Here is a 20,000-nt window from a genome sequence, read left to right on the forward strand (position 1 = left end):
AATTTTACCTTTATAAAAAATATAAAATAAAAAATACTCAGTTTGGTCCCTAAATCCGGGGAAATTTAGGAAGATTTCGAATTCTCCCTTTAAAAAAAAAAATATTCAGTTTGGTCCCTAAATCCGGAGGAAATTTTAGGAACACTTCGAACTGCACCTTTAGAAAAAAAGTTAAAAAATAAAAATAATAAATATTCAATTTGGTCCCTGAGTCTGGAGGAAATTTAGGAACACATCAAATTCTCCTTTTAGAAAAAATGTAAAATAAAATAAAGATAAGAACCAGTTTGTGAGATATACTGACGTATGTGAAGCACTGGAGAGAGAGAGAGAGAGAGAGAGAGAGAGAGAGATTTCCATCATTCTAACGAGCAAGTCCTTTGAAATGGAAAATAGCGACGCCATCTTTCCACTCGCGAAAGTATCGGAAAGGATTTTCTCGAGTTAATTTCTTTGCTCGTTGGGAAATCTTGCCTGAAGTTTGGAATAAAAACAAGTAAAAAATGCGCCGAAGTTTCTTCGGCGCAATCGAGTTTCCTGTACAGCCGCTACAGCGTATAATCAAGGCCATCTAAATTAGATCTATCTTTCAGTGGTCTTGGTATAATTCCGTATGAGCCGTGGCCCATGAAACTTTAACCACTGCCCGGGGTAGCCTATCTTATATCGTTGCCAGACGCACGGTTATAGCTAACTTTAACTCTAAATAAAATAAAAACCAATGAGACTAGAGGGCTGCGATTTGTTATGTTTGATGACTGGAGGGTGGATGATCAGCATACCAATTTGCAGCCCTCTAGCCTCAGTAGTTTTTAAGATCTGAGGGAGGACAGAAAAAGTGCGGACATACAGACAAAACCCGCACAATAGTTTTCTTTTACAGAAAACTAAAAAGGACGTAGGATCAGTTTATGGTTATACAATTTCTTGTTCTTTGTCAGTCGTTGGAATTTTGTTTTGTTGTACTTTGCACAAGGACTTCAAAGAAGAGACAGAAATATGTAAGGGAAAAAATCACGATAGACTGATAATTAAACTCGGGTCCAATGGTATTTGGGATACAGCTGACTCAGCAAAAAAAAATATGGGCACGTGGCATCAATTCATGTGAATGCCCAAAGGTAATGGCTTCAAATATGTATATGTATTTACCTATATTGTATACATATATTATATACAGTATATGTGTATATATGCAGAAATATGCATATACATAAATGTATGTATATATATATACATAAATATATATATATATATATATATATATATATATATATATATATATATATATATATATATATATATATATTCTCCGACGAAGAACACAGAGTTCTTAGATTCGTGCAAATTGCAATTGCTTGCAAGCAGCCGTCCGCTCAATGAAGCTTGCATGCCTTACCATAATCACGGGTTTGTGTGAGCTACCCAGTCATGCAAAAGTGAAGACAAGAAACCGTCGACAGCCATTTTGAGTTTTTGTAAGATAGGAACGCCGTTGACACTGGCAAGAAATTCTCTAAGCATTTTCCAAATTTAATTGGTTTTCCTATTATTATTATTATTATTATTATTATTATTATTATTATTATTATTATTATTATTATTATTATTATTATTATTATTAAGGAGATTGACCTTATTAATATGGAACAAGCCCACAGGGGCCATAGACTTGAAATTCTTAAGCTTTCAAAAAATATTATGGTGTTCATTTGAAAGAAGCAGCTGAAGGTTATTATTATTATTATTATTATTATTATTATTATTATTATTATTATTATTATTATTATTATTATTATTATTATTATTATTCAGAAGAAGAACCCTATCGAGAAAGATTAATGTAGGCACCGAGTATAATTCTAGAACTCGACATATATCAACATTATAAGTCATTATGAATTCACAATGTCAATTTATCCACCTTGATGGTAAAAAACTTAATCCCCGTAGGGGGGTAGTGCTTTCAGTGTACCTCACGCGGTGCACAGTAGGCATTTCTTAAGGTTCTTTTGCAGAGTCCCTTCCATAGGGCCCTAGAAGCAACCTTCTTTAATTCCTTTTACCATACCTCCGCTCATATTCTCTTTCTTCCATCTTACTTTCCACCCTCAACATTATTTTCAGCTCTGAATGATCTCATAGGTCCCAGTGCTGGGGGCCTTTGGCCTAAATGATTTATTCCTGAACTCTTGATATTTCCAAAATGTAACATTCAAAATAGCCGATCAACACTTAGACATAATCTACAACCAAAGAAGTTACAGAAATAGTCTATAAATTTATAGTGTGGTGTGTGAGGCTTAGTGTTATTGTCAGTATAAGACGCCGGATCGATTTTCCGTGATACAGTGCTATTCAATTCTTTAATTCATTATTTTTATGAAATTGCGAGGGTCCCAGTTCGACCAAGAACAACTGAATGTTGGGAGAAATAGCGCGGAACTCATTTATTTTAGGAGCTAAATTTTCATTAGAGTTCAGTGACGTGATATACAGTTATTAATTATACGATCTTATTATTTTCCCCCCAGACTGTTTCAGAAGGGAAAATTGTTTTCGTAAAATGTGATTAAAATGAGAAAATAAGAGAAATTTATTATTTATGGTTCACAAGTAAACTGCAGAGCAGTAAAGCGAAAATAATAATAATAATAATAATAATAATAATAATAATAATAATAATAATAATAATAATAATAATAATTTCTCTTGCTTCTTTCGAATGAACATCATAATATTCTTTGGAAGCTTGAACTTCAAGTCAGTGGCCCCTGTGGAGGTCTTGTTTCACATGAATAGGGCTCGTCTTCTGAATAATAATAATAATAATAATAATAATAATAATAATAATAATAATAATAATAATAATAATAATAATAATAATAATAATAATAATAATATTAATAATAATAATAATAATAATAATAATAATAATAATAATATTGCAATATGATGCAACGATTTTAGACAGAAACTAAGTATTTCTTGAACTTATAAGTACCAACATCTGTAGGGATAGAGACTCAGTCTTGTAGGTCAGGACCTCAAAAGATGATCTGCGGAATTTTGACAAAGGTAATTTGATGCATTAATAAATAACTAGCAAAAAGAACCAAATAATGATAAAAATAACTCTTCATTTTTACCAATTATGTGAAATATTAAGAAATTGTTGGTTAGCATAATAGATAAGTCAGTTTTCTGCGAGTGTAGTGTTGTAAAACATCTATTTGTATAATGTCCCGTATGGGGGTAAGCGCCGTCAGTGCACCTCACGCTCGGTGCACTGTAGGCATTACTAAAAGTTCTTTGGAGCGTCCCTTCTTCAGGGCCCTAGCTGCAACCCCCTTCATTCCCTTTACTGTACGAGAATTGTTTCTTAGTGCAACCGCGAGGTTTTCCTCATGTTACACCTTTGTAACCTTTTTACTCTTTTCCTTTCAGCACTGAATGACCTCATAGTTCCCAGCGCATGGCCTTCGGCCTAATTTGTATATTCTGCTCTGTCTTGTTTGTATAACGAATAATTTAGTTTAATTTTGAAGTGTTGTTTTTCTTAAACCGCTGCCATTTTCATTATTCATCTCTCCTTAGGCATGACTCATCATTTTCTTTTCGGAATCTTATTAAGACCAATCAGAGTCTCACAATGACGCAATCCGGTAATCGCCAATCGATTTTTCCTCTCGCCAGGAAATAGAAAAACCGCGATTTTATTCCGTCGAAAAGGAGAAGAATCTGATGTTTTACGAGAATACAAGAATCTCAGTTTCCCGCCACAGACGTTCGACGTCAGATTCCACGAAGCGGCCTGACGGAAAACCAAGCGATTACGTCAGCGTGAGGGCGGAAGGCGTTATTCGATTAACACCTGAGTCTCATTTTCCCATCTTTTAAGTTCGTGAATCCCGTTGACTGGGATGTTGTGGATCATTCTTTAAAAAGTTTTGTGTTTACATTAGGTTTTTCTTTGCTTTCTGGGCTTGGCGTAAGTAGGATTATTTCAGATTTCGACGCGTGAACTGTAAGTTTTATATATATATATATATATATATATATATATATATATATATATATATATATATATATATATATATATATATATATATAGGCTTCTCTAGTAATATACTATGTTATATATATATATATATATATATATATATATATATATATATATATATATATATATATATATATATATCCATATATATATGTGGGTGTGTATATTTGTGTGTGTATAGAAAGAACATAAGGTTGAATAGACGAGTATTTGATTTTTCCGTTTATAAGTCTGTAAATCATTCTTAAAAAAAGTTTAGCACTTTTTAGTGTTTACATAAGATTTTTCTTTGCTGACTGGGCTTTTCGTAAGTAGGATTATCATAGAAATCAACAAATAAATTGTAAAGTTACGTACATGAAAGAACATAGGATTGAATGGACGAATATTTCATCCCATTTTGGTAAAAAAAAAAAAAAACAGATGTATGATGAAAGAAACAGATTTGATGCTTAGTTGAAACATGAAGTCAGTGAAAAAAATACACTGTTAATGCGGTTACCTAAAACTATTGAAAAAATTCACACTCAACACTATGCCGCAAAAGGGGCGATTTGTAAAAATGTCTGGAAAAAATACCTTAATATAAATCAACGCGTAAATTATAAGGTTATATACGTGAAACAACATAAGGTTGAATAGATAAATATTTGTATAAATATCTAAAAAAAAATCTCGATTCTCTCACTGACATTTCAGTCGTGTCACTTTCGAATTATTTTAAATATTTATAAAATATTTATAAAAAATAATTATATATAAATATTTATAACAGTATTTATCTATTCAACCTTATGCTGTTTCATAAATATAACTTGATGATTAACACGTAGAATTACTAAATAACTCGACGTGTTGGTTATCAAGTTATATTTATGAAAGAGTGCAAAGTTGACTAGATAGCCTAAATGTTTTTTTTATAATTGTTAAAATAAAATTACCTCAAAAAAAGACATTGATTGTCACACTGACATTTCAGTTGTATCAGCTTCGCGGCGCTAAATTAATTAGCAAAGATTGTTTGCTCAACAATGAATTCGTTTATAATTAAAAACAAAAATTCAATTATCCTGAAAATGAACGCATTTGAACGGTCATCATTTTTAATTACAGAGCAATTAAAATCAGCAACATATGAAAATAATCCCCAGTATCTACATGGCTTAGTATTCTTGGAAACGTTTTTATATATGTAGATATGATACGTTTTTGTGAAGTTGTGTCCAAAAACTTATTATCAGCGATCTGAGACTGAAACGTTTGTATTTGACAGTCTTATGACGTCCAAATAGAGGTGTGGCTTCTAAAATTTGTTGCAATTCAGTTTCTGCACTAGTATTCTGGATGAGAGCTCATATGTAAACATATATATTATATATATACATATATATATATATATATATATATATATATATATATAAAATATATATATACATATATATTTTTATTGTATGTATATATATATGTGTATATATATATATATATATATATATATATATATATATATATATATATATATATATATATATACACACTATATATTTATATATATATATATATATACATATATATATATAAATATATATGTATGTGTGTGTGTGTGTGTGTGTATGTGTGTGTGTCTGCCAGCTCGTAAAAGATTCGTTAACTAACACCCAATGCCACAACAGCAAAACAAGAGGAAACCTTCCCAATAAAGACACAGAACAATCATCCCTTACAAGAGTTTTTCGTAAAATTCAATTTCAACCCTTCAGCACTGAATGATTACCCCGAAATCTCCCCCACCCCCCAAAACCCAGCACCCCTAGGGCCAAGGCATTGGGTATGAACCAAATCATGAAAGAAGGGGCATCATAAGATCATGAATCCGGACTGATTGCATGGAGTGGGAAAAAATAGGATGATATCACTTTGGCGTCGCCTTCTCAAGCACCGAGCGCAATACAATTTCATTTGGGGTCTTTGTCGCTTCCTGGGTTATTGGTTTCCTCGCGCGGGTGTATACGAAGGGGGGAATTGGGATAATATATGATAATGCAATTGAGAAAAGTGATGGATTAATCCCTATAGAATGTTGAGATCCGTTGAAGGAGGACGTTTAGAAGATACTGGATTTATTTATTATGTATATATATTTTTTGCTGAACTTCAATGATAATTTTTATTTTATTTTCGTGAGTTATGATGTACGTGTGAGGACTTTGTTAAAATATGTTGCTAAATGGAAAAATAATGTAGGAAATGTACTCTGAATGTCAGTAAAAATTTCATGTGGGGAGAGTGGTTACCTTTCTCTCTCTCTCTTTATATGTATATGTATATATAATATATATATGTATATATATAATATATATATATATACACGTATGTATGTATGTATATGCCTTTGCTGTGTATGTGTATTTGTGCGTGTAATTATGCTTGCATGCATGGACAAAATTATACACAAACGGATACTATCCATGATGCAAAATACAGTTATAACAAGTTATTGTACGAAGTAATTGGCTGCAAAAAACATAAATATTTGAATGTTTATGCAATAATGTAATAAATAAAAGAAACAGCAGTAGTAAACTATATAATAATTGAAATTCTTGCCATTTAAATCGTGAATAATATTTGACTGCATTGAGATTAAAAGTATATTTAGATTTAAATTATAAATGATATCTGACTGCACTGAAAAAAAGTATATGTAAGCCACCAATAACCTTCATTAACCTTGCACGGACAAAAGTCAGTACGTTCATCTTTAACCCCGTGACCTATCCTTGACCCACAGGTAATAGACATGACCTAATCATGTCAGTGAAAGTGATAATTAGCGGAAGCTGTATTCGACTCTGTTGAAATATTCCGTCTGATTTCGTCGCGTGACGGCGAGTTGTTCTGCGTTCGTATGATACTGGGATTATACCTCTCTCTCTCTCTCTCTCTCTCTCTCTCTCTCTCTCTCTCTCTCTCTCTCTCTCTCTCTCTCACACACACACACACACACACACACACACACACAGTGTTCGGCTCTCTTCTAACCGTAGAGATTTTTGTCGCGAGTAAATGAGAAGTTTAATTTTTGAGCAGTTAAGATTGTAGTTTACAATTTTGGTTTCTCTCTCTCTCTCTCTCTCTCTCTCTCTCTCTCTCTCTCTCTCTCTCTCTCTCTCTCTCTCTCTCTCTCTCTCTGTATATATGTATACACTATATATATGTGTGTATGTAGATGAATATGTATATAAACGTATTCTTAAAAATATATACATATATATGTACATATATTTATACACATACAATACATTATATACATATATATATATATATATATATATATATATATATATATATATATATATATATATATATATATATATATATATATATATATATATATATATATATATGATAGAGAGAGATGATAGAGACAGACAGACAGACAGACAGACAGAGAGAGACATAAACCACCCTTGACAGGAAAAACATTTTCACACGCAAAAGATCTCCCAACGACGACACAGATAGCTGTAAAACGACCCTAAAACACATAAAAACAAAGACTCACATTTTATATTGATGGACACCACGTTGCTTTCCGAGTCTCCCTCGACGTTGGAGGCTATGCACTTGTAGTCTCCGGACCTGTGCCTTTGCACGTGTTGGAGGGCGAGGGTAGACTCACTCACCAAGACACCTGCGCTCACGTTGTGGAATAATTCCTCGTTCTGTGGAGGCAAGGAGGGAGATATTGGAATAAGTCACAGGTGGAGGGGAGTATGGATTGTGTCTGTATGTTTGTATGTATGTATATTTATGTATATAATTATATATGTATATGTATTTATATATAAATATATATAATATATATATTTATATATATATGTATGTGTATATATATATGTATATAAATATATATATAAATATATATACATATATACATATATATATATATATATATATATATATATATATATATATATATATATATATATATATATATATATATGTATATTATCTGTTGTGTGATTCCTCTTGAGACATCCGTTCTCTGAATTGAAAGGTATATTACAAAATTAGCATAAATCTGGAAGTTGATTTCTAGAAATGAATTTTGCGTTAATTTTGAATAAATTATTAATTTTTCCTATACATAATGAAAATGTCCTATGTTAATCCAGTTAGGTATACTCGCCATGAGGATAAAATAAATACGTTGTTATCTAAATCAGCGATACAACTTTTTATGATGAATAACAACTATCAAAAACATTATTCACACCGAGGTTATTTTAATACATATATAATTCTAAAAAAAGAGAGAGTAATAGTCCCTTAAAAATTTAAAATATAACACAAACAACACTTGTTTAAGAAAAAAAAACTATCAAATATCCCGTATTTGTGAGCTTCGTTCCACCTCCCCAAAATAATACATCCATTAAAAACATTAAAACTCCTAGGTTACTTTATTCCATATATTGTTTAATAAAAAAAAGACACTACCAGCTCCTCCAACCCCTCCCCACCCAACAAAAATCACACAAATAACACCTATCTTAAAAAAACACCAGGTCAAATGTCCATTATCAATCGGCTATCCTCCCACCAAAAAAAATAAAAATAAAAAAAACTACGCATTACATTAACAGTTCGGAAAACATCCTGTCTCAGATGTCAGGAGATAATGAGGATGCTGTCAGATGTCAGGAGATGATGATGTCAGATTTCTGGAGATGTCAGGAGATGATGATGTCAGATGCCAGGAGATGTCAGGATATGATGATGTCAGATGTCAGGAGATGTCAGGATATGATATTGACAGATGTCAGGATATGATGATGTCAGATGTCAGGAGATGATGATGTCGATGTCAGGAGATGATGATGTCAGATGTCTGTAGATATCAGGGGATGATGATGCCAGATATAAGGAGAGATCATGAGATGATGATGTCAGAATATGATATTGCCAGATGTCAGGATATGATGATGTCAGATGTCAGGAGATGATGATGTGATGTAAGATGTCAGGAGATGATGATGTCAGATGTCTGGAGATGTCAGGAGATGATGATGTCAGATGTCTGGAGATGTCAGGAGATGTCAGGATATGATGATGTCAGATGTTGGGATATGTTATTGTCAAATATCAGGAGATGATGATGTCGATGTCAGATGTCAGGAGATGATGGTGTTAGATGATGATGCCAGGAGACGATGATTTCAGATGTCAGGAGATGTCAGATGTCAGGATATGATATTGTCAGAAGTCAGGAGATGTCAGGATATGATGATGTCAGATGTCAGGAGATGTTGATGTCGATGTCAGAAGTCAGGAGATGATGATGCCAGATGATGATGTCAGCTGTCAGGAGATAATGAGGATGATATCAGAAGTCAGTAAATAATGATGCCAGATGTCAAGATATGTCAGGATATGATGATGACAGATGTCAGGAGATGTCAGGATATGATTATTGTTAGACGTCAGGAGATGTCAGGATATCATGGCAGATGTCAGGAGATGATGATGTCAGATGTCAGGAGATGAGGATGATTACAGACATTAGGAGATGATGATGTCAGACGTAAGATGTCAGGAGATGATGGTGTCAGATGTCAGGAGATGTCAGGATGTGATAATGTCAGAAGTCTTGAGATGTCAGGATATGATGATGTCAGATGTCAGGAGACGTCGGGATATGATGATGTCAAATGTCTGGAGACGATGATGTCAGATGTCTGGAGATGTCATGAGATGATGATGTCATGTCTGGAGATGTCGGGATATGATGATGTCAGACATCAGGATATGATGATGTCAGGTATCAGGAGATGTCAGGATAGGATGATGTCAGATGTCTGGAGATGTCAGGGGCTGATGTTAGATGTCTGGAGATGTCAGGAGATGATGATGTCAGATGTCAGGAGATGTCAGGATATGATAATGTCAGATGTCAGGAGATGTCAGAACATGATGATGTCAATGTCAGATATCAGGAGGTGATGACGTCAGATGTCAGAATATGATGTCAGATGTTAGGAGATGAGGATATGACAGACATCAGGAGATGATGATGTCAGATGTCAGAAGATGAGGATGATGACAGACATCAGGAGATGATGATGTCAGATGTCAGGAGATGATGGCGTCATATGTCAGGAGATGTCAGGATATGATGATGTCAGATGTCAGGAGATGTCAGAACATGATGATGTCAATGTCAGAAATCAGGAGGTGATGATGTCAGATGTCAGAAGATGCCAGAACATGATGATGTCAATGTAAGAAATCAGGAGGTGATGATGTCAGATGTCAGAAGATGATGTCAGATGTCAGGAGATGAGGATGATGACCATCAGGGAGATGACGATTTCAGGAGATGATGACGTTATATGTCAGGAGATGTCAGGATATGATGATATCAGATGTCTGGAGATGTCAGGATATGATGATGTCAGATATCAGATGTCAGAATATGATGATGTCAGATATCAGATGTCAGGATATGATGATGTCAGGTGTCAGGAGATGATGATGTCAGATGTCAGGAGATGATGATCTCACATATCATTAGATGATGATGTCAAGAGATGTCACATGATGATATATGTCAAAGGATGATGATGTCAGGAGATGTCCGGAGATAATGATATCAGCTTCCTCCTCCTCCTTCTTACCTGATGGTGCCACGTGACCTTGTAAGGAGGCGGGTTGGAGTCGACGTGGCACTCGAAGAAGATGTCATTCCCTATTATTCCCAGGGAGGCTGACGTTCGGTTTATCTGACGAAGGAAGGAAGGAAGATTATTATTATTATTATTATTATTATTATTATTATTATTATTATTATTATTATTATTCAAAGGGAGAGACTTAAGTTCGATTTATCTGGGGAGGGAGGGAAGAAATTATTATTATTATTATTATTATTATTATTATTATTATTGACATGTCAGTAAAATGATACCTGCGGTCTTAAGACGCAAGAGTGAAACACGACCTATTTTACGTACAATTCCCAAATCTGGAAGTGACAAGATTTTAAACAATCTCCGTTTCGACAAGATTGTAGTCCAGAGTTTGTAAATAGAAACTAATTAAATGATACGATATTCTTTCCTTAGAGAATCGACATTTCAGGCAAGATCTCTTTTAAACTCACATAAGACGTCGAGTGTGTAGATGTCCTCCAGTGTCGACAGAGGCAGAATGGGATGGTCTGCTCGACAGATCATTTGTCGACCGTGGTGATCTCTTGTGACCCTCAGCAACAGCGTGCTTACGGTCACGTTGTCCCTTTCTTGGACCTGATTAAGAGAAGAAGTTGTGGATAAACGTATTATGAGGAGGAGGAGAGGGAAGAATAGGTACAGGTGGAGAAGTAGAGAGACACAGAGAAGAAGTTGTGGATAGTACGTATTATGAGAAGAAGGAGAGGGAAGAATAGGTACAGGTGGGGAAGTAGAGAGACACAGAGAAGAAGTTGTGGATAGTACGTATTATGAGAAGGAGAGGGAAGAATAGGTACAGGTGGGGAAGTAGAGAGACACAGAGAAGAAGTTGTGGATAGTACGTATTATGAGAAGAAGGAGAGGGAAGAATAGGCACAGGTGGAGAAGTAGAGAGACACAGAGAAGAAGTTGTGGATAGTACGTATTATTAGAAGGAGGAGAGGGAAGAAAGCTGTGGAGTTGTGGATACGCATTATAAGGAGATGGAAGAATAGGTACAAGTAGAGAGACACAGAGAAGAAGTTGTGGATAGGTATTATGAGAAGGAGAGGAAGAATAGGTACATTTAGAGAGACAAGAGAAGAAGTTGTGGATAGTACGTATTATGAGAAAAGGAGATGGAAGAATAGGTACAGGTGGAGAAGTAGAGAGACACAGAGAAGTTGTGGATGGTACGTATTATGATGAAGAAGGAGAGGGAAGAATTGTGGAGAGAGACACAGAGAAGAAGTTGTGGATAGTTATGAGAAGAAGGAGATGGAAGAATAGTTACAGTTGGAGACACAGAGAAGAGTTGTGGACAGGCAGAGAAGAAGGAGAGGGAAGAATGAGGTTAAGAGACACAGAGGAGAAGTTGTGGATTGTACCTATTATTGAGGAAGAATAAATGGGAATGGAGACAAGAACAGTTGTGGATAGTACGTATTATGAGAAGAAGGAGAGGGAAGAATAGGTACAGGTGGAGGAGTAGAGAGAGAGGCAGAGAGAGTGAGAAACTGATGAAGAGAAGAAGTTGTGGATGAACGTATTATAAGAAGAAGGAGATGGAAGAATAGTTACAGTTGGAGGAATAGAGAGACAGGCAGAGAGAGTGAGAAACTGATTAAGAGAAGGAGAAATTGTGGATTGTACCTATTATGAGAAATGGGGAATGGAAGAACAGGTAGAGGTGGAGGAGTAGAGGTACAGGTAAAGAGAGAGAGAGAGAGAGAGAGAGAAACAAAAAGAATGAGAGAAGGAAGACAGTTGAGAGATTTAAGGGAAGAACAGGTAGAAGGAGAGAGACAAGTAGAGAGAGAGAAAAACAGAAAGGAGAGAAGAAGGGTGATGTAAGATGGAAGAACAGGTAAAAGTAGAGAGAGAGAGGGAGAGAGATGGAAGAACGGGTAGAAGTAGAGAGAGAGATGGAAATTGGAAGAACGTGAGAAGTAGAGAAGTAGAGAGACAAGTAGAGAGAGAAGAAGGGAGGTGGAAGATGGAAGAACTGGTAGAAGTAGAAGAATAGAGAGGTGTAGGGAGAATGAAGAGAAAACAATAAGAATGAAAGATGGAAGACAGCTGAGAGAATCAGGTATCAGTTATAATACAAGTTCCATTTTTGGGAATAATTCATCAGGCAAGAGAAAACAGAAGCTAAAGTGGTTTCAAAATAACTTAATAATTGATTAAAGCACTGGAATATAAATACATGAATAAAAACGTATAGAAAACGTGGGATAAAATACCATTTTTTACTGCCCACCTTTACCATCTAAAAGCGAAAATGAAAAGATGTTTCATATATTATTATATGAAGTATTATAAAGTATATAGTATATAAAACTATATATTTATATTTATTATATGATATATACCAAAAATATATAACATATAAAATATATAATATAAAGTAAGAAAAAGACATAAGGAAAAGGCGAAATATAATTCGTACCAAAAACCATAAACTTTCCCGAACCCTTCTCACCAAACGACACAAGTTAGGAAGGAAAATGTCTATTTAAGAGAACTTCTTGGGTTCCCTCGCGTGTGTGTGAGTATGTACGAGTAAGTAGTATCTCGCAAACTTGGGAAAACGGTTCTAGAAGTGAAAAAGGCAGAAGAGTTTGTTAGTTTTCAAAGTTTCTCGTAGCAAATGACAAATTTCCTTTTTGTGGGAGATGTGAGATAGAGAAGGGGCAAAAGTGGAATTGCATCTGGGAGAGAGAGAGAGAGAGAGAGAGAGAGAGAGAGAGAGAGAGAGAGAGAGAGAGAGAGAGAGTCTTGTTCCTTATTATAAGAAAGGACTCTCATTCATTCTGTGTGTGAGAGAGAGAGAGAGAGAGAGAGAGAGAGAGAGAGAGAGAGAGAGAGAGAGAGAGAGAGAGTCTTGTTCCTTATTATGAGAAAGGACATTCATTCTGAGAGAGAGAGAGAGAGAGAGAGAGTCTTGTTTCTTATTATAAGAAGGAACTTTCATTCATTCTGTTAGAGAGAGAGAGAGAGAGAGAGAGAGAGAGAGAGAGAGAGAGAGAGAGAGAAGGCGAACATTTCAATCCAGTTATTAGAAGGATATCTCTCCTTAATCAGTAAAAACGAGAGTTTTTCTCTCTCTCACTAATAGAATGGAATTCTTCCGGAATATAATGAGAGGCAGGAGAAGAGAGTGCTTTTTATCGGCCTGTTTTAATGAAAAAAAAAAATTAACCACTGAAACCTCATTCCGAGAGAGAGAGAGCCCGTGGGTAGACAGGTTGAAAGTCTCCTGGAAGAGAGAGAGAGAGAGAGAGAGAGAGAGAGAGAGAGAGAGAGAGAGAGAGAGAGAGAGAGAGAGAATCACATCTCGTGCATAGACAGGTTAAAGATATCCAGGAGAGAGAGAGAGAGAGAGAGAGAGAGAGAGAGAGAGAGAGAGAGAGAGAGAGAGAGAGAGAGAGAGAGAGAGAGAGAGAATAAAAAATGATCGAAAAAACTTTCACTGAAATTTAAGTTAGTTTTAAAATGCTTTGAATAGACACTAATAGTTTCAGTATATATAAAACGATGATAATGATATAAAAATAGAAAACAAGACATTTTTCCTAGAAATAAAGAAAAACAATGACCACATTCGGTTATATAAGAATGAAATTTGAGAACGAAGGCCTTATATGATAATGAAAATAGAAAAAAAACCTTTTTTCAAAGAAAAAAAAAAATGCCCACATTCAGCAAACTACATATGGATTCAATTTGAGAACGAAGACCTTAATAATAATTGTCATTCATATATAAAATTGTGATAATGTAAATAAAAAAAAATATTCTTTCAAATCAAATTGAAAATAAAACAATGCCCACATTCAGTAAACTACACATGGATTCAATTTGAGAACGAAGACCTTAATAATAATTGTTGTGCGTATATAAAATTATGATAATGTAATTAAAAAAATAATTCTTTCAAATCAAATTGAAAATAAAACAATGCCCACATTCAATAAACTACATATTAATTATCTTTTGAGAACGAAGACCTTAATAATAAATGTCATTCGTATATAAAATTATGATAATGTAAATAAAAAAAACCATTCTTTCAGATTAAATTGAAAAAATAATCCCCACATTCAGTAAACTACATATGGATTAAATTTGATAATTGTCACTAATACATAAAATTACGATAATGTAAATAAAAAAAACACATTCTTTCATAACAAATTAAGAAAAACAAGGCCCACATTCAGTAAAATACACAAGAATGAAATTCCCTTTGTCGAATAACATTCATCCTCTTTTTTTTCTTTTTCTTTTTATTTCAATAAAGTCTTGACCAACTTGGGATTAGGGCAATTGATTCACAGATCTTGAGTCCCAGTCCAATATCCTCGCGAGGAAGAGAAAGTGGAAGGGAGAAAGAAAGGAGAAAAGAAAGAGGGGAAAAGGAGGAGAAAGTAAAGAAGGACTTGGGGTAGGTGGAGAAACAAAGGAAGGACAGAGATAAAGAGTAAAAGGCTCTTCCCAGAGTTTCCTAACCTTTCGTAAGGGTGGAAATCCCGTGACAATATCGAATCATTAGGAGAGAAGGATCGGTGGAGGATCGACTGTAATTTGCAGAGAAGTTGGGTATTGAGAGAGAGAGAGAGAGAGAGAGAGAGAGAGAGAGAAGAATCCTCTGTATTACTGCCTTATTATTTCGATGGACACGTTACGCATCTTATTAGAGAGAGAGAGAGAGAGAAACTATATCTGTGCTTATATTATGGAGCACATCACATGCATCTTATTGGAGAGAGAGAGAGAGACACAGAGAGAGAGAGAGAGAGAGACTATATTATATTCTTATGGAGCACATCTCATGCATCTTGTTGAGAGAGAGAGAGAAAGAATACACTATCCTCTTATCAAGGGGGAAATCTCATTCAGCCTCATGAAAACTGTCGTTACTTTATAATTCAAAAATTACATTCTGTCTGTTATATTTTACAACATGCAACATAGCTTTAAAATGCTAAGAAAATTTCGTAATATTACATTCCTTTTTAATAAAAAATGTCAAAGAACAATCTATGTGGTATATGTATGTATTAGTTTCAATAAATTTGACCTAGACTTTTCATTCATCTAGGATTAAAAAATGTCCAAGAGCATTCTATATGGTATATGTATTCATTACAGTCCCATTAAATTTGATCTAGACTTAAACATGGTCTTTATTCTATAAATTCTCTTGTGTATACAGAATCTGCATACTCGGTCGTATTCTGCATTCCCATAATTTTATTTCCTATTCTGCTCAAAAACATTCAATATGGTATATATATATATATATATATATATATATATATATATATATATATATATATATATATATATATATATATATATATATATTATTTTTGTCTCAATAAATTTGATCCACAGTAGACTTAATTATGGTCTTTATTCTATAAAGACTTCTGTATTCCGAATTTGCAAACTCAGTCGTATCCTACACTCTCATAATTTTATTTCCCCTACTGCACAGTACGAATTGACAAACACTATTTATCAAATCAGTGTTGCCACTTACATGATTATGAAACACAGACACCTACGAGGAAGGCAGATTACTTAAAATGACCGCGTAATTAAACGCAATCAAAGTCATTCCCAGCACAGCAATTATGAAAATATGAAATATGAACACGACGAATGGGAAAATCTAGAGAGAAAAAAAAGGAGGATTAACAAAGTTCAAAAGAAAGCCGCGAAAAGATTAGTAACTGGGGGATTTCATTTATTAAGTGAGGAAGGGGAGAGAGAGAGAGAGAGAGAGAGAGAGAGAGAGAGAGAGAGAGAGAGAGAGAGAGAGAGAGAGAAAAGGGATGTTCCACTTTAATTTGCTCACTCATTAAGAGGAATTTTTAACCCGTCCTCCCTCTCTCCTCCTCTTCTCTCTCTTTCTTTCTCTATTTTTTATCGCAATAATATTCATTATGTATTTATCGCAGAGATATCCCATCAAATTGCTTTACATTTTCTAGCCAATGGGGACATGATTTTGGTTTTAAAGTTGACATGTTGGACGACAAGGAATATTTGAATTGTTTCAGTTTCTTCACACAATAAATTGAAGGAAATTTTGTGGATTGAATTCATCAAAATTTGGGTAAAGGAGTGTGAAAGCCGAATGTGAAAAGGTAAAAAAATACCTGGATGTTATCAAGTGGATATTTTGTTCGTTGCACGACTATAAAAATTACTGAATTGGGAAAGAAATGTGTAGATACAGTAAAGATCATCAAAAGCAAAATGATAGAATGGGGTGGTTTGCAATGGCATGGTCATGAAGAGAGAATGGAAGAATGGATGCTGCTGAAAGGTTTGTATGGTAAGGAGATTTCTGTTAGGGTAGAGGAGATGGATTCTGAAACAGTTGAACAACTCGGTGACGTGTCAGGATGTTAGGGTGACCTTACATAAGTGTTTGAAATCAATCTTCTACTCTAATTACTGCTATCAACTCTTGTGGGTTTCTGCCTGAAGATGGAACCAGGAATGCTGCGAAACATTAGCAGTTATAAAATAACCATACATTTATATTAAAATAATTGCTTTGAGTCATTCTTTTTACTCTAAAATTGCTTTCATCTCTTGTGGGTCTCTGCCTGAAGATGGAACCGAGAATGCCCCGAAACGATCGTAGATTTCTAAATAATCTTATTTATATTATAAAACGTACCTGCGTATGCAATGGTGTAACTTGCTGACCCTGCTGAAACCACGTAACTAGCGCTGGCGGATGGCTGCCCACGACGGTACAAATTAGTTTGACCATGCGACCAGCCACTATAGGTTTCTCTTCCGGTACGATTTCGACGCTCAGCGGACCACCTATACAAAAGAATAAACAAGTAAAAAATGCGCCGACGTTTCTTCGGCGCAATCGAGTTTTCTGTACAGCCGCTACAGCATATAATCCAGGCCACCGAAAGTGGATCTATCTTTCGGTGGTCTCGGTATAGTGCTGCATGAGCCGCGGCCCATGAAACTTTAACCACTGCCTGGTGGTGGCCTATCCTATATCGTTGCCAGATGCACGATTATGGCTAACTTTAACCTTAAATAAAATAAAAACTACTGAGGCTAGAGGGCTGCAATTTGGTACATTTGATGATTGGAGGATGGGTGATCAACATACCAATTTGCAGCCCTCTAGCCTCAGTAGTTTTTAAATTCTGAGGACGGACAGAATAAAGTGCGGACGGACAGACAAAGCCATCTCAATAGTTTTCTTTTACAGAAAACTAAAAGCGATTAATTTTTGGACCAAAGACTTACCTAATATATTAATAAAGGTCAGGATTAGATTTTGTAGTCACAGATAGTTATAGAGACAACTTGTCTACTCTTCAGTGTGCCAATCAAGAGCGTATCAATAAAATTGGCCTACAGAAAAAGTTACAAATTTTTGAAACTAAAGACTTACTAAATAAATTCACAAATGCTAGGATAAGTTTTTGAATTCTTGAGTGCGCTAATGAAGAGTATACTAATATGATTAACCTTTGTACTTATAGTAATTGTTTGTGAGTACTCTGTGTTTGTAAAAAAAAAAATCGTTAAAGTAAAAAAAAAAAAAAAAAAAAATCAGATTTCAAAGTAAACACAACAAAAATGCAATAAAAACAAGAAATTAATCAACTGTACAAAACTTGAAAAATTTCATGGAATTCCTCCACATTTCACTCAAGACCAACAACTCACAGATTTCTGTTGGCAGAATGAAAACTGTTTTCCTGTTCCAAATATAAAAAAAACACAACAAAAAATGCAATAACATACTAGCAAGAAATTAATGAACAAGGTGTTCTCCTGTAGGTACCAATTCACCTGTGTTTTCCTATTAAAAAATAAAAAACGAAAAATTCATGGATCCATGATCCTCCACATTAAAAAAAACACTAAAAAAAAACACATAAAAAAACACCAACAACTAAAAAAAAAAAAAAAAACACAGGGCACGAAGATTTCCTCCTGTTGAAACGGATACACTTATTCACCTGATTTTCCTGTTCCAAATAAAAAAACACTCACGAGGCAGAAGAATTCTCAACAATAAAAAAACTCAGAAATAAAAACACTCACGAAGATTCTCCACATAAAAAGACCAACAACTCATAAGATGACGTTCACATCCTGAAGAAAGGTAAAAATTATTCACCTGAAGTTTCTCACATATTCAAAAATAAAAAAACCACTCACGAGGAAAATTCTCCACATAAAAAACCCACTTGAAGCATTCTCTGATTCTCCACACAAAAAACGCCAACGAATCACTCAAGAGGCACTCGCGAAGATTCTCACATAAGAAACTAAAAAAAACACCCACAAAGAAACATAAAAACACCCACGAAGAAAAAAAAAAAACACTCACGAGGCACTCACGAAGATTCTCCACATAAAAACACCCACGAAGAAACTCTCCCCTAAAAAAAAACAGCCACCACGAAGATTCTCCAAAAAACAAAAAAACAAAAAAAAACAACACTCACGAGGCACTCACGAAGATTCTCCACATAAAAAAACACCCACGAAGAAACTCTCCCCTAAAAAAACACTCACGAGCCACTCACGAAGATTCTCCACATAAAAAAACACCCACGAAGAAACTAAAAAAAAAAAACACTCACGAGGCACTCACGAAGATTCTCCACATAAAAAAACACCCACGAAGAAACTCTCCCCTAAAAAAACACTCACGAGCCACTCGCGAAGATTCTCCACATAAAAAAAACACTCATAAAAAAAACGCATAAAAAAACACTCAAAGACCCAAAACTCACAGGTGACGTTCCTCCTGTAGGTGGCCTGAAGCATGGGCGTGTACTTGTTATTGTAGGCTCTACAAGTGAAGGATTCGCTGAGGTCCTTCCGAGTAGCCCTGACTTCCAGGCTGTTGTAGGACGCGTCCCTCTCGTCATTCGGGGTGCTCGTTGAGTCCACTATTTGCCCTTCTTGTATCCACTCTACTTTTGCTAAGGGGGATCCTGTGGGTGAATGTATATGACGATGATATTTCAGAGATTTTTGTGATATTTACCATAATTTTTTTTTTGTGTGTTAATAGTATTTATTACAGAACAGAATAATATTTTTGCAAAACGTATCACTAATATGACCATTATTTCTTTTAGATTTTTTTATAATATGCTTTTTTTTCCATAACCTAAATTGAAAAGCAATAATGATTTTAGATATTTTTG

At 34.6% G+C, this 20,000-nt stretch overlaps 1 protein-coding gene across 1 annotated transcript in view; it reads right to left on the minus strand.

The window, feature by feature from the left end:
* The window catches only part of LOC136826268 (nephrin-like), a 166,254-nt gene that overhangs the window by 29,484 nt on the left and 116,770 nt on the right, over nt 1-20,000 (minus strand). Inside the window, 6 exon segments of the mRNA XM_067083400.1 lie at nt 7,626-7,785; nt 10,741-10,813; nt 10,815-10,845; nt 11,226-11,370; nt 17,477-17,628; nt 19,581-19,784. Of these exon segments, the coding sequence (XP_066939501.1) occupies nt 7,626-7,785; nt 10,741-10,813; nt 10,815-10,845; nt 11,226-11,370; nt 17,477-17,628; nt 19,581-19,784 (765 nt within the window).

This window comes from Macrobrachium rosenbergii, chromosome 40, assembly GCF_040412425.1.
Source record: "Macrobrachium rosenbergii isolate ZJJX-2024 chromosome 40, ASM4041242v1, whole genome shotgun sequence".
NCBI classification, from domain to species: Eukaryota; Metazoa; Arthropoda; class Malacostraca; order Decapoda; family Palaemonidae; genus Macrobrachium; species Macrobrachium rosenbergii.